This window comes from Sorghum bicolor, chromosome 8 (assembly GCF_000003195.3).
Source record: "Sorghum bicolor cultivar BTx623 chromosome 8, Sorghum_bicolor_NCBIv3, whole genome shotgun sequence".
Taxonomy (NCBI): domain Eukaryota; kingdom Viridiplantae; phylum Streptophyta; class Magnoliopsida; order Poales; family Poaceae; genus Sorghum; species Sorghum bicolor.
Window position 1 is genome coordinate 14,572,031 of NC_012877.2, and position 16,446 is coordinate 14,588,476.

The 16,446-nt window shown below is 41.4% G+C and overlaps 1 protein-coding gene across 1 annotated transcript; it reads left to right on the top strand.

The window, feature by feature from the left end:
- On the top strand, positions 11,544–15,535 carry LOC8084235 (protein NRT1/ PTR FAMILY 4.3). Its single transcript, XM_002441994.2, has 5 exons — positions 11,544–11,738; positions 11,879–12,096; positions 12,337–12,777; positions 12,868–12,995; positions 14,514–15,535. Exons 1-5 carry the CDS (start codon positions 11,651–11,653, stop codon positions 15,355–15,357), a joined length of 1,719 nt encoding a protein of 572 aa, XP_002442039.1. The 5' UTR covers positions 11,544–11,650; the 3' UTR covers positions 15,358–15,535.

Below are 16,446 nucleotides of genomic sequence, written 5' to 3' on the forward strand. Positions count from 1 at the left end.
CCCTGCAGAAACATACATTCACCAAAACTTGTGGAAATTGTCAGTAAAAGCCCTAAGTCTATGGTGATGTTTAGTTTTTATCCCCTTTCTTTTCCTTGGTTGACATATAATTTTGATGGTTAACAACCGTCAACAAAGAGCCAAGCTATGGAAAGTTCAAGCAAAAGCATCATGATCAACATCTCAGCTTGATGCTTCACCTTCTCAATTGGAAGATCAACCAAGCGTATTTCAAAGCTTAAAACCAGAGTTTGACGTCATGGCCAACAAGTCACTTCGTGAGTTCTCAGCTCCCACTATAGATAACATCCATAATAGGCCTGCTACAGACATTGAGAAGTCATTTGAGCTCAAGTCGGTGCTGGTCAACATGATGCAAGCTAGCCAGTTTTGTAGAAAGGCACATGAAGATGCTAGTGCTCATCTCCAGCACTTCCTAAAGATTTGTAGCACATTCACCATCAAGGATGTCCCCAAAGATGCCATACTACTTCTCCTCTTCCCATTCTCACTATTGGGGAGAGCAAAGTAGTGGTTCTATGCAACTAAGGAGAAAAATACTATGTAGGCACTCTGGTCCACCAATTTCTTGGTGAAGTTCTTTACCATGGGCAAGACAAATGCTCTTCATGGGAAGATATCAAGTTTTCAACAATAACATGATGAGTCAGTCCGAGAAACATGGGTGCACTTTCAAGATTACATCCTAGAATGCCCTCATCATGGAATGGACAATTGGCTACTCATGTAGACCTTCTACCATGGCCTCACTAATTGCAATCGTGAGACTACAGATGCTACCGCTAGAGGAGCATTCTTATCACTTACAATTTCTCAAGCCATAGCTCTTGTCGAAAAGATGACATCCAACCAAGGTTGGAACAAAGAGAGAACTCAAACCCATAATAGAGGTGGAGGTATACACCAACTGAAGGAGGTAGACATGTTGTCTGCCAAGATAGACCTACTTATGAAAAGGCTCGATGAGAGATCCGACAAGAAGAAAGAAGTCATGCACATCCATGATTCTCACATGACATGCGAATAGTGTGGAGAATTCAAGCAGCAGTTGCCTAGATCTACAAGAGGATATGAACTACTTCAACAACTACTATCGTCCTCAATAGAATCAAGGCTAGAACCAACAACAAAAGCCAAACTACTCAGGTAACTATTTAGGTAATTATCAAGGTAATAATTCTTACAATAATTTTAATTAGCTGCCTTTGAGAAAGTTAGTGCTTAATGAAGGAAAGTTAATAGATAACTTGTTTAAGAAGTTAACATCCAATGAAAAAGTGCTAGAAATAATTAATAATAGGATGGATAACTTCTCTAATACCATTAAAAATCAGCTTAGCTTTAATAAGATGCTAGAGTCTTAGTTACAACAGCTTGCAAATGTTGTCTCTCTTGCTAACCAAGGTAAGATTCTGGGACAACCAAAAGATCTAGAAACTGTGAATCTTATAGACATATTCAATGCAGGAAGCTACTGGAGTAACCCTATCTCAAAAGGGTGGAACACAAGACTCTGCCAATCAAGAAAGGTGATGAGAACATTGCCATGCTGGACACGCCTACACCATCGTCTTTCCCAAGTTGCAACTCATCTCCAACTCAGTTGTCATGTCACCCTCGGATTCAGCAGATGCGTCATCAAAGTTTCGATCATAACTTATTCATATGACATCAATATAGGAAGATCTTGGATTCCTTGGAAAGGAGACGATGTCATCGTCATTTTTGTAATATCCGATTTTAAGAACAAAACCAGATATGCACCATATGTGAGTTTTAGAAGTCAAATCTCACATATAGCTACAAATAAGGGGTAATATCAAAAGACAATGCATAAATATATAACGTACTTAGTATAAAAGAGATAACCTTAGGCAGCAAACAACGGAAGATAACTCCAACTTAAGGTATTAACTGCACTCTACAGGATCCAACTGACTGGTTGATCACAAGCCTAAACTTCTCCTAAGGTATGGGGGAAATAGCAAGAGTGAGTTCATGTCGAACTCCACAAGTATAGCAACTAGATTGTATAGCTCCCACAATCTCATGATCGATGTGACATAAATAATGTAGAGCATTAAACAATAAATAATGAGTATTTTAACACAACAAGAGTCATCACCCTTAACATAAGAATCCCCAAGGCCACTGCTGACCGTGAGCTCGGCTAGTATACTGGTTTTAACACTCTGCAGAGGTTGTACATCTTTACCCATGAGTCATGATTTACCCTTTCGTCCGAGGTGATCAGCCTCTTAACCCACTTCCAAGGAAGGTCGGCAGGGATCACTATGAAGCCTTTCAAAAGTTCGTCTAACATGTTTGGGTCGCAAGGTTTCCCGGGCGCGCAGATATAGATGCCCCCCTTCCAAATGGCACAATGACGCGCAGCCTATACACATAAGGACAAGGGCTCGCACTATACCCAAAACAGTTAGGCTCCTCTAGCACCCTTTCGGATAATCTCTAACAAGCTAGAAAAGGTCTTCATACTGATCGAGCTAAAGCCAGAGCCATTATAGCCCTCATGGTTGCACTGTTGTCCCGGTTATCACTTACAGATAAATCATCAAGTTGCTAAAAAGTCATTTTTATCATTTATTACTTAACATTAATCTAGTCACAGGATCATGGTCACAGAATTAAAACACAAATGCTATACTTATCTTAATCCAATTGCTCTTGCCGATCTTGCTAACTCTGCTGGTCCTACTTGTTGCCAAAGCTCTCATCTCGATCACCAAAAACTGTTTTCCATCTAAACTCGATCATCGATCACCAACATACAACAATTGAAGGCAAACATACACGAAGCAAACAAGACTACAATTGGAACAGTACACCAATCATAAAAAAAAGTATGAAAGTTTATAAAATAATTCTACGCATCGCTACGATTTCATAGACGTAAAGATCACGAAAATCGAAGTTGAAACGGAGAAGATATGAATTTTCTATGATTTTATATAGAAAAGTAATTAATCAAATAGGATCACGAAAGTAAAAAGTTTTAAGCTGAGTAAATAATATTACTAACATGTAGAGTTCATTAAAACGAATCCAACGCAATTTGAATAGGTCAAATCGGAGTTAAGATAAATATTTTATGGCCAAAAAAAAGTCGGTGGCAATTCTGTAAATACCTCATCTTGTTACCTTGAGCACATACAGATCAGGCCATGGCTGATTCGGCCTTGCCGACCAGCGCAGGGGCCAAAGGCGGCTTGGGCCTCGGCCAGGCGGCACGTACACAAGGCGCTGACCGGGGCGCTCAAACGACGGCGAGGCGAGGTGATGTCGGTGACGGGAGATGGCCGGAGACGACGAGCTCGTTTGTTGGCCGAAGAAGGCGATGAGTCTAGTAGGGCGATGGTGTGGCAGGGGCTGGAGATCGCAGGGGCCGGCTCTACAAAATCTCGGCTGTCACAGAAAAGTCTCCGATCTTGATTTCAGCGAGGAAACGAAACACCAGCGCTTGAAGGTAGGCATGGTTGTATAGGCGATGATGGATTTCATGCCCTAGCGCACGTTTCGTAGGTTGATGGAAAAGCTTCAAAGGAACTCATACACCCTTGTTAGTTTGTCCGTCAGAAGGCAAGCTGGATCGTCATCGGTGACTTCGGAAGGGTTGAAGGTGATTAGACTTGGACACAAATCTTGGGTGTCTAGGATACAAGACGACGCGGCGGCGTGGATCAAAGACTTATGACGGCGCTTTGGATGAACGTGATTTATATATAAAGCTTGAGAGTTGAGACGAGTTGAAGGAGGATTAGGGTTTATTTCGGAATTAATGAATTTAATGACTAAAAATAATTCTAGAAAATTTAGAATTACTATATGAGTCACCAAAAATACTCTGAAGCCTCAAAAATTCAGATAAAAATCTCAGAGACACTATGGAATATGAGAAAACCAAATAAAGTATTTAGAGCTCATGAAAAGATTGTTTGGAGCATCTAAAAATTAGATCATGCTCACAGAAAAAGTGAGAACAAAAGCTGGAAAAATTCCTGAAAAGTTTGTAGAGATTGCTTGATGGACAAGGAACTAAAAGAAGTGCTTTGAGTGACAAAGAAAAGATTTTAGGAAGCTCCTAATAAAAATTTGAGGTTAGAAACAAGGAATTTGGTTGTACTGGCCAAGGAAGATCGTTCTACTAAACGAAATTTTAAAAACTTTGCTTAGTCTCGACACACAAAGGAGCAACAAACGAACATCACATAAAACATATGTACCAGCATGTATGCACAACAACGTTGCTAAACCCTATGACGAATTTTAATTTAAGGAAAAATTTCATTTTACTTTATTTTCATGAGCACAGAAATACAAAATAAATTATTTTAGCTCTATTTTCAAAGAAGCAAAATTTAGGGTGTTACAGTTTTGGATCTAGTTCCAGCTCTAGATGGCTGATGGATTAATGTGTGTGACCATGACAAGGTGCTACGAAACCTATTTTGGGCCAACTTGGCTATGTATCGAGTCGGGCCTTATGCCCAAGTTGTGGGTGCCTTTCCTAGTTGCCTTCAACCCTAGGACGCCTCTCTGTTATATTTCACCTAGCCGCCGTTGTTGAGACTTGAGTTTTGTTTAGAGTTTAGTTTTCTATCGAGAAACTGAATCGTTCATTGTAATTGTGGTGACAAATCCTTTTACAGTGATCCAGGGCCCCCCGTCTTTGATCTCCTCCACTGTGTTGATTAGTCCTTTGGAACTGAGTTCTTGAACCCACAATTGATATTCGCATCATTCGTATTTGCAATTTTAGATTGTGTGTTTAAACCTTCTTGCTTGTGTTCTTTGATTCGCTTGCAGAAAAAGCCTTCTTGGAGAGGTCAATCAAGTTGTGCTTGGTTGATAACCAATAGAGTAGCAGTGTAACAGTTGCAGGGTTCAAATTGTGTCTGGTTTGAAGTTGGATCGCCAAAGTTGAGATCTCCACAAATCGAACTTACGAGTTACCTCTCGGAAGATCGGGCCTGTACTCATCAATGGTGATCCAAGGAGGCTGGTCATCCCAATCTCCATTGGAAGTGTGAACTTCAAAGAAGATATCTATGACTTCGGTGCAGGCATCAACATCATGCCTAAGGTGATCTATGACAAAATGTTCAATTGTAATTTATTATATACAACCATGTGCTTGCAGCTTGCAGACCAGTCACTCTGCTACACCAAAGGGATTAGAAGACATCTATGTATGAGTAGGCAGCTCATATGTTCCTGCAGACTTTGTGGTTATATATATAATGGCCAAGGTAACTTATGAATATCTATATGGTATTATGCCCCTGAAACCTACATATGTGTAGCTATAGATGGCAGACCAAACATTTCGATTCGTGGAAGGACTAGTGAAGGACGTCTCCATCCACATTGATAACCATTTCATCCCGACTCACTTCCACATCATTGACATGAGGGGAGATGAGTATGATCCACCCATCATCCTAGAAAGACCATTCTTAAGCACCACCAAGGCCATCATTTACATCGCAACAAGAGAAGTGCATTTCCAATTTCCCTCAGAGAAGGTACATCGCCATTTCAATAATAATTATATAGTTGATGAAGAACCCAAGAAGAATAGATCAAGGAGAAGGCTCCGTACTCGCACCCAAAAGAACCAGCAAGCTATGGACGGCTGGGCTCACTCTGAAGGAGAAATATCAACATATGAAGATCAATTCCTTGAAGACAAGACATCTCCGAAGGTGGAAGCTATACCACTAACAGAGAGCAAGAATCAAGAAGAAAAGAAGACAATAGACTTCTCCCTTGGAATCGACCTCACATACAAAACAGGTATGTAAAGTAAAGGTAAAATCAGTTTTAGATTCAATAGAAGAAGAGGAGCAGGTGGAGGCAGGTCCTATTCGGAGGACTTAAAATCACCGAACCCCATGCCAAGAGGTAACTTGGTAGTTATCAATATTTCCCTTTAGTACTATATTTAAACTCATGCATCATATTTACTTTTCTTAATTGCATATTACATTTTATTCTTGCATAGAAAAAGAAAATTGTTGCGCATTGCATTCTAAAACTACTAAGCCCCATGCAAATAAATTTGTGGCATAAAACCCATAAGTCTTGTAAATTTGTGGCATAAAACCCATAAGTCTTGTTGTTGTGGTGGCATAAAAATAAAAATAAAGATCCATTCATCGTTCTTTATAATTCCTTTCATAGTATAAAATATAAAAGTACAAAAGTATTATTTTGGAGATCCTGTTAGAAAGATTCATTTGTTAAGAGGTTCTAGATGCCCAAGGCTTAGAGGTTTATCACTAACACTTAATCAAGTCCACAAGCTTTGTTGTCTATTTGAGCTTCATAAAGTTTTAAAGGATCAAGAAAAGCTAACAAACAAAAGGACATTTTGTCCCCTATCGGAGTGTTGTCTCAATAGTTACCATCAACAAGCACTTGGACAAAGGGAGTATACCTTCACTGTCTGCCAGTCTCATCAAGCAGACTATGTCAATATCTAGCTTGGGGGAGAGCATCCACCGTATATCCCGCTAAGTATTTTCTTACCTATTTATTTATATATTTCTGTTTTAATTTATGAACCAAATAAAAAGATGCATAACCTTTAGAAATCGAATAAATGTTTTCTTATATGGTCTTTAAGTTTGCTAAATAAATAAAGGAGAGTGTGTATCTTGCTAAAATAAACCCCTAGAATAAACTCTTATATGGAAATGATGAAAAGTTGCTCTGCCGTAATTTCTTTCAAGTACCTTGTTTTCAACCTTGAATTCTCCCGAGTTTTGGATACAATGGTTTTGATTTATTCTAAATCTGATCTTGTGGGTAGTGAAAGCTTGATCTAAGTCTAGGTAGTTGATGAATATGATATGGGAAGATTTTAAGCTGTTGTTTATCATGTTGCAAGAGATATTAGAGTTTTGAATAATTTATCTTTTGAAAATTAGCTTGCTACATGATGAGTTCCTATATGACGAGAGCTTAAAATTCCTACCATAGCCTTATATATGCTTGCTAGATTAGGAAGCCCTACATTCATATTTACTGTTTGTAAGAATTTAGTGTGGTTAACCTATGTCGACCCTTAGGAACTGGTCACGTGGTTAAAATCAAGATCCACATATCCTCCACCCATATATGTTACTTCTACCCTGGGAGTACGCATCTACATACACACTCCACCTATATATTCTGCTTCTATCCCGGAAGTATGAATCCACATATATACCATTCAAATCCCGGAAGTCTAAAAAAAGTTGTTTTGAAGGATAATAATAAAAAATATTATGCATGAATAAATAAAATATTAGAAGTGTACTTATCTTTGGACGAAAGTCTGATCGGTGACGACAAAATTGTCTAGCCCTCGAGCTTTTTGACTTGTTGTCATGACGGTGGTCGTGGTTGTCGTAGCGCCGTTTTTCGCGGCGATTATTATTGCGACTGGTGGTCAGAGCAAGTAGGCCAAACAACTTGGTCGTTAGCCCGAGCAGGTCGATGTCGTCGATCTGCCTCTCTTTGTAGTAGGGAAGCAGGTGACGCATTGTCGGTGTGGTCGGAGACGTTGCTGGAGTAGTCGGAGTCGTAGCCAGCGTGGTTGGAGCCGCCGCCGACGTCGATGAAGAAGTGGTTGGCGCAGATCGGATCTACGCCTCCTCCGTGGTCGGGCGGTGAAGCTGTTAAAGCTGACGGTGAACGTAAAGCCGCCCGCCATGGCCACGAAGTCGGGGATGATGGCCATCTTGTTCGTCTGAGAAGCTGTACGCACACCCCCTACCTGGCGCGCCACTGTCGACGAAAGCTAGTCGGCAGTCTACCTTGGGGTATACCCACGGTAGTAGTTTATCGGTAGACGATGCGCAAGCTACGAACTTGATGGTGACGCAAGACACATACAAGGTTTTTATCCAGGTTCGGCCGCCGTGGAATTGATTTGTGTTAAGAGAATAATGTGAATTGAGATGAGATGTCTATGACCTGTCCTCTAGGGGACCCCTGCCCCTCCTTATATATCCTGAAGGGACAGAGTTACAAGCAAAGTATCCTATTTGGTACAATATCTTGTAGCCTTGCGGTGCACGCCGACCAGTCGTGCGCCGCACATCCTGTGGGCCAAGCCACCTCTGATGGTGCGGCCCATATAGGCCTATGCGGGTATAGGGGTTTATACCCCCACAACCTAGAAAATAGTTCTACTCTTACATTAGGAGTGAACTACCCAAAAATATTCCTATCATCCATATTTATCCCTTGCTAGCCAATAAAGCTCCAAATATCCAATTATGCTATCTCTTGTATTATCAGCCAAAAGAGGCTTGGGTGCTCTAAAAAAAGAAATAAAACAAAGTGGACAAATGTCCCACTCTGAAAGAAAGAAAGATCCATTGAGTAGGCCAAGTTCTCCTCAAAATCTTCGAGTTTCCAAAAGCGGTATGAGAAAAGTTTGAACTAAGCATTCACCATCACTAATCCTTTACCCCTACATAACCACTTCTATCCCATATACCACTTATCATTGATACCACCTACCATATGATCTATACACATGCATGTCCTAATTTGACTATATGACTTGTTTCTCTAGGTCCATAATTTTACTGTTCAACAAATGTTTGCAGGTATGTATTCATTGTCTCCCCACCTATGGGCTCCACATAAGCCTATTAGAAGTAGGGTGAGAGAGAGAAGGCAATGGTACTATGCCTAAATACTAAAAATACCGCATATCTCAAGAGAAGAGCAAAGGCATACACCATGAATGCCTTGGAGAGGATCCAGAAATACCATAAAGGAGAGACTTGAAAGAGTCATACATAGGAATCTCTGAGTTTTATTTTTGAAAATCTTACAAAGCTCTAGAATAATAGTTGATCAAAGAGCTTGAAACATGGTGCTTGACTTGACCTTCTGTCTTTCAACTACTTAAGACCCAAGTGACGGCTACAAGCCCCATGGTGGACGGTAATATAAGTAAGTTTTTCATGAAGATAGTTCATTCTAATCCAGACAATAATTATTATTTGAACGCATGTGTACTTATAAGGCATGAAAGCATTGTAGCAACTCCTGATCCACCATTGAGTCTATTTTGCTCAGGGACGAGCAAAAGGTAAGCTTAGGGGAGTTTGTTAATGGTAGATAAGTGTCATTTTTAACCGTCAACATAGCATGAGAAAGGACCTAAAACATAATTGCAATCTAGATATAGGGGTTACATTAACAGAATTCCATGAGTTTTGGTGAATGTTTATTTTTGCAGGGTGTTTTTAGAAAATGACCAAAGGAGGCCCACATGTCTTATTTACATAGAGAGAAAAGGGCCATGTATATAAAAAGAATAATCTAGAAGACTTGGAAAGCAATCCCCTGGGAGGTGGGACCCACCTGTCACTATGATAGGTGTGAGCGCCCACCCCCCTAGGCGGTCGTCCCACCTAGGTGGCCAATCACGAGCCACCTCACGGATCATGCCTTCACCACCTTCGAGGATCAATAATAATCGTTCATCAAGGTCGGTTTGATCCAAGGGTTTTGGTTCTTCCTAGAGGGCTATATAAGCAAGGCTCCTGGCCCCAAGAGAAACCCTAACTCATTCCAATTCATTCATCATTCAGTCCAAGATTTAGAGAAATTAGTCCCAGAGCCACTATCTCAATTAGATCTCTATAGTTTAGTAGCAGCTACATAGGATTAGAACTAGAAGGAAGCAAGCATCGCTTGGTTTCCAGATCTGTCAAGAAGATTCTTAGTAATTCTCTCCTACTTTTATATTCATTATTGTATTATTCATCTAGTTCATCATTTGTTTGAATATGACTTTACTCTATTCTATCATATTGGATATGACTTTGCTCTACTTGATTATGTTCTCAATTATATTGTTCTTAGTCTACTTTGATTATATGCTTGGCATAGTTAGATTAAAATTATATTCAAGTGTAGGATCATAAAGCGCTTGCTCATTGAATTCATGGGTGAGTGGTAAATATTGTGTAGGCGTGGTGCTTATACCATATTTTCCTGTGATTGCACTCTATATTTTAGACCATGTGGTAGATCGCGGGAGTGACAGTCCTGTTGAGTCAATCGTTGTCCACCTCCTGAGTATAGAGCAGACAAACCACAACTATTATAGGGAAGTGATTGCTATGTTCTTCATATTCCTTTGTCATATCACTATGTATAGATATAACATCTTCTCGCTATGATTGCCAACTGTAATTGCACTAGTCATTGTATGCTTTGACCTTATAGTTAGAATAACTTAGGATTTATCCTTGTAGTTTGTCCAAACCCATGCTAGTGTTATAAGCTTAGAGTAATCTATTGAAATCTTCATCATATATTATGTGGCTATGTGCTTATCTCTTATTATTTACTGTTCATATATTATTTATCTTGTGACACTCTGTGTGAGAAGTTAGATAAAGACATGGTTATACTCTCCATTATCACATGCAGTGGTGCTCATTGCTCATTATCTTAGCATTTCCTTCCCAGTGGTAAAAATATAAATAACGATACCTTACTCCTGGTTAAAATGCTACATCGATATTATCTATGCGCTTGTGAATTTCATATTCATTCTAGAGCATTTGCATTTATTAATACCAGCACCTCTGGCGCCATACTGGGATGACAACCTAGCTTAGGTGGTGTTTGAGTTGTCAATAAGCGTCATGAGGAGAGAGATGCACCGCTCTGGTCCATCTCATAGGGAAGGGAGAGATCACTAGGTGCGCCGCTCTAGTCTGAATAGAACGGCTATTGGGTCTCTAAGTGACGTGAGAAAGAAAAGTGAATAGAAAAGCCTTAGTTTCAGTATTTATACTCGAACAGCTATTGGGTCTCACCAAGGCTTTTGGGGCTTCAGTTTTTTTAGAGGCGAGCCTTGTAGCGTGCCCACTTCCGAAAATTAATTTACGGAGGTGGGTTTCTTTAGATGACTGTCTTTGAAAATTTGTCATTTTTGGAGACGGATATTTTAAGATGTCTGCCTCCATAAATCTATTTCTAGAGACAGGCAAAAATGACCGTCTCAGAAAATAAAAAAATGCCCGCCCTCCGTTAATCATAGACATTAACCAAGACAGTTGAATTTTGTGACCGCCTCTATTAATAAAAATGCACATCTTGTAAAATAGTAGTGTTTTTTCCTCAAGGACACATGTTCTTACCTTCACACATCTATTAGATTCGCAGTAAAAAATATGCAAACATACATCTTAATTCAACTTTGTATTGAAATATGTATAATACATATCTCAATGTGAATTCAATAGATGATGACAAGGTGAAGCATGTGTCCTCACGGGAAAAAAAATTACCATACTTCGATTTATTCTTAATGACTGGTCGGTATCACACGAGCGACAAAATGGCACACCCTCATATCTGGCCTCAGCTTTTTTGATTCGTTTGACTTTGACTAGTTGGTGTGGCGGCAAAGCAAGCGACACGTCGCCCCTCTTCACGCTTATAAAAAAACGGAGAACCAGTTGAAGCCATACTTAGCTTGTTCTTGGGATCGAGCAGGATATCGATCAGGATCGGACAGCTTTGCTAGGTTATTAGCAAGCAAGCCTTGCACACTAGGTGTTGATTGGGACACCAATCGATATACTCTATGGCTTTGCAAGGCCTTGTGGACTGGAGGGGACACCCGGTTAACCAGAAAAAGCAAGGTGGAGTGAGAGCCAGTGTCTTCATCCACTGTAAGTATATAACAACATACATGCTCCTAATACTTAATTTAGTAAATGTTGAGAGGTCCACTTTTGAAACTAAAATCTAGCTACTTATATATGTATATATATGTTGCTGACACATAGGGTATGTTCCACTGTGTTTACAGTCCTCATTGTGATGTCGAATATGGCAAATATACCAATGATTATGAACCTAGTGACCTACTTGCATGGGACGATGCACATGGACGTGAAGGACGCATCCACCACCTCCACAAACTTCTTCGGCGCCATCTGTTTCTTTTGCTTCCTGGGTGCCTTCATCTCCGACTCCTACATCAAGCGCTTCTACACCATGCTCATCTTTGCCCCAATCGAGATCTTGGTAACTACTAGTACTACACAGCATACCATATGCATGCATCACAGAATTGAAGTACTGCATCTATTTTAAACTTTTCGCAAATATCCATTTCATTAAAAACATACATGAGTTTGATTTTGGACAAAGCTACTTTTCCTCAAAACTTCTAAAACTATGAAAAATTAATAGCATCTTGCCATAGATATATTGATTGAAAACATAGATAATTATTGTCCTTTTTGCTTTGCATGCCATGGGCAGGGGTACATGCTCCTAGCATACCAAGCACACGTCCCGTCGCTCCACCCGCCGCCGTGCGACATGATCAACAACCCCAGCGATTGCACTCCGGTGAGCGGTCGCAACCTGAGCCTGCTCACGCTGGGCCTATATCTGATCCCTCTCGGCGAGAGCTCGCTGCGCACGTGCGCGGCGGCGCTGGGCGGCGACCAGTTCGACGAGGACACCCCGTCGGAGCTTCCCGGCAAGATCAGCTTCTTCAACTGGTTCGAGATCAGCATATCGCTGGGAGCGATGGTTGGGGTCGTCTTCTTGGTGTGGGTGCAGGACAACGTCGGATGGGACCTCGGCTTCGCGCTCGCTGCTCTCATGGTGCTCGCCGGCACGCTCGGCGTCGCCGTCGGCCTGCCGTTCTACCGGCACCAGAAGCCTGCCGGCAGCCCCATCACCAGAATCCTTCAGGTACGTATAGTACATACGTACGTTCAGCCGTCTGCCGTCTTCCAGTCGTGTGGAAAAAAAATCTTGATGAGATTTTGTCCTGGCCTGCAGGTTTTTGTGGCGGCGTTTAGGAAGAGGAAGCTACGGGTGCCTGAGAATCTGATGGAGATGCATAACAAGGTCACTGACGGCACTGGCACGAGCGTTGAATTTGTGGACAGAGCTACTGGTGGCTTCATGTAAGGAGGGCTTTTCTTGTCTGATTCTTTCAATCTCAACGTCGTGCAAAAATGAAGGAAAGCAACAAAATTATATATAAGGACAAGAATCAAAGTGGCAAGAGTTCAGTAAATTTGGGGCACTTGTCAGTTGTCACTGTCAAAATTGTTTTTTCTTTCTTTCATGGACACTGCCTAGAACGTCGGCCATACAATGTCCTAGAACGTCGAATCCGTTCGCTTGTCTTATTGTAAGTCAACAGTGTTTTTTTTTTTCAATACACCAGCGAACAGTTTAGCCATTACTAATCAGATGTGACATATCTTAGCATCACTAAAGGGCTGTTTGGATTCGCTAGTGGTAATAGTTAGCAACTAAAATTAGTAAGGTCAGCCTCAATGCATATTTCATAAGAGTGTCATGCATATTAAATAGGGTGTCATATAAGAAAAGTTGCTGATTTGACAGGGTCATTAAATAAAGGAGTTTCATCAGATGAGAGAGAAGTTTCATCCCTATGAAACTCATATGGTTCGATTACTTAGTTTATAATCTTGGTAACTATGTCATGAAACTATGTATCGAGACTGGGTGGATCTAAACAATCTTTACTTTACTAATAATTAGCTTGGGCTCCAAATTTATCCATTAAGTTTTATCCTTGTCTCTTTTAGAATAATTATCCCCGTTTGGATGAGAGAAAAACTATACTGTTCGCTGATTTATTGTATGTACTTAGGGCACTCCCAATGCTAGAAACTACATAGAGTTTCTATACCTATTAATTTTTATAGACACTATATATAGAAACTATGGTCCCAATGGATAGTTTGTATAAAATATTTTTTTATCCAATCACATTCATTCTCTCTCCATTCTCAGCCAATCATTTCACTTCATGTCTTAGATTTTGTGTAGCCATGTTTTCTAACTTAGACTCAGTTTCTTTGATTTTTGTTCTCTCTTCAATAACTACCTTGCCACATCAGCAAAATACTTAGGTGGTATTACAATTAATGTCTATAAAAATCTTGATAGTTTCTGCATTAGGAGTGCCCTTATACTGTTAGTGACTACGGCGGCAACCTCCTTTGAAACTAGTAAGGCCAGTCTCAATGGAGGTTTCGTTAGAGTTTTATGCATATTAAATATGCTGATGTGGCGCTATATTAATGAAGAGAGATATGATAAGAATTTCATGGAAGTAGAGAGAGTTTCATCCCCACGAAACTCCTATGTACTATTTTCAAAATATGGATATGTTGAAAACTGTGTCATGAAACTCTCATTGAGAATGACCTAATGCGAAAGGGTGCTTTCTCAATTCACATTTGTGGATGAAATGCTCTTTTTTACTTTTCAAACAAAAACAGTTCACTTGTATACTACTTACATTTTTGGAGCAACGAATGATGTAATTTCAACCGTACCAAGCTTTGGGTGTTTTATTGTCCGCTTGTTGTGTTTATTTATGAATCATTTTCTGAAGGCCCCTTGTAAGAGCTGCCGTGACTTTGACCTTTTTTTTTCGGTCCAAGGTTCCTTGACAAGGCGGCGGTGAACGACGGCGACACGCGGGCGTGGTCGCTGTGCACGGTGGCGCAGGTGGAGGAGGCCAAGACCATCCTTCGCATGATTCCCATCTTCCTCGCCTCCATCCTCGCCTACATCCCGTTCTCGCTGCTGCTCTCGCTCACCGTGGAGCAGGCAGGGACCATGGACACCCGGCTCGGCGGCATCGCCGTCCCGCCGGCGAGCCTCACCGTCATCCCCGTGACGGTCCAGGTCCTCATCCTTCTGGTCTACGACCGCGCCGTCGTGCCGTGGCTGCGGCGCGCGACGGGGTACGCCGGCGGCGTCACGCACCTGCAGCGCGCGGGGGTCGGGTTCGCCTCCAGCGTCCTGGCCATCGCCACGGCCGCCGTGGTCGAGGACCAACGCCGCCGACGCAGGAGGAGCGGCGGGCCGCCCGTGTCGGCGTTCTGGCTGGCGCCGCAGTTCGTCCTCCTCTGCGTCCTGGACGTCACCTCCTTCGTCGGCCTGCTCGAGTTCTTCTACAGCGAGGTGTCCACCGGCATGAAGTCCATCGGCGGCTCCGTCGTCTTCTGCATCCTCGGCGTCGCGTCGTGGCTCGGCAGCTTGCTTATCCAGGTGGTCAACGACGTCACCGCTCGCCGTGCTGGCCATGGGTGGCTCGGCGGCGCCAACCTCGACGCCAGCCGCCTCGATCTCTTCTACTGGCTGCTCGCCGTGCTGGGGCTCGTCTCGTTCGGTCTCTACGTGCTCTGCGCGTGGAGCTACACCTATAGGCATGATCCCAGAATGCAAGCCACCACTACAATGGATAGTTCTGAAGTGGCTGATGATCAACACACCTGCTGATCAGTATCGAGTTGAATCACAGGAAGTACCAAAGTATATCGACACGTGTGGACCGTACCGTCTTCGGTACCACACTTAAAATCTTACTGTAACCCGAAGCCCCGAACACAAGGGCTAGCTGTTTCAACATTTCGAAGCAAGAAGGCAAGTTGAAGCCAACCACTAGTTTAAATTATCACCGCCGTACGTGCACCTGGAATACTTCCTCGTCCAAAAAAGAATGAAAAGAATGACATTATGGTATACATGTCAAGTTTGACAGCATATGTAGAAAATACTAGCAACGCATCTCCAAAAAAAATATTATAAAAAATATAACACTATAAATATAAATATTCTTTTATATATTCAGTCAAAGTTGTAAATGTTTTACTTTAAAGCTAATAATAAGCATTCAAAAATTGCTCCAAGTTATAAAGTATTATTGGTGAAATAACTTCCCTGAAGTCTCAATCATATGCGCACTTACCCATAGATTCAAAATATAGTAAGCACAGTCTCCATAGTTAAAGAAGTGTTACATGCGAGCCTGTTCGTTGGTGTGAAAAGTTAAGGCTAAAAATACTATTCGCTGATTTATTGTGAGAGAAAAACACTGATAAGACAAGCGAACGGAGCCACTAGTAGTCCTAGAATTTTTAGGGTTCCTTAGATTTTAGGATGGAGGGTGTACAATATATAGAACCTTCCGCGATGTGCAAGTAACACTTGAAACTTTTTTTACCCCACGTGAAATAAAATAAGGTCAGTGGTCTCCTCCATCATACCTATTCTCTCTTGGCCAAAAAAGAAACAAAACTACTTTTTTATTGATAAGGCACCAATACATGTTCTTGTCTCCCTCTCAGATTTCTAGGCATCACTACAAATGAGCATTACTCTGTGTCAAGTGATGTTGTTATTCTCTCTCCTCTTTGGATATCACTTTGGTAGCAATATGTGGAGGTCCTAAGCTAAAAATGTATGAGAAGGCACATGGGCAGTTGCACCTCTATAGCGGAGATGACATGTGGATATTTTGATGATTGTATTTAATTTTTTTATGTTGTACATTAATGTAATGAGTTACTGAGATCTGGACGTTCCATA

Coding starts and splice junctions, on each gene's coding strand:
- LOC8084235 (XM_002441994.2), top strand. CDS start 11,651: ATGGCTTTGCAAGGCCTTGTGGACTGGAGGGGACACCCGGTTAACCAG. Junction 11,739..11,878: donor AGCCAGTGTCTTCATCCACT/GTAAGTATATAA, acceptor CTGTGTTTACAG/TCCTCATTGTGATGTCGAAT. Junction 12,778..12,867: donor CCATCACCAGAATCCTTCAG/GTACGTATAGTA, acceptor CCTGGCCTGCAG/GTTTTTGTGGCGGCGTTTAG.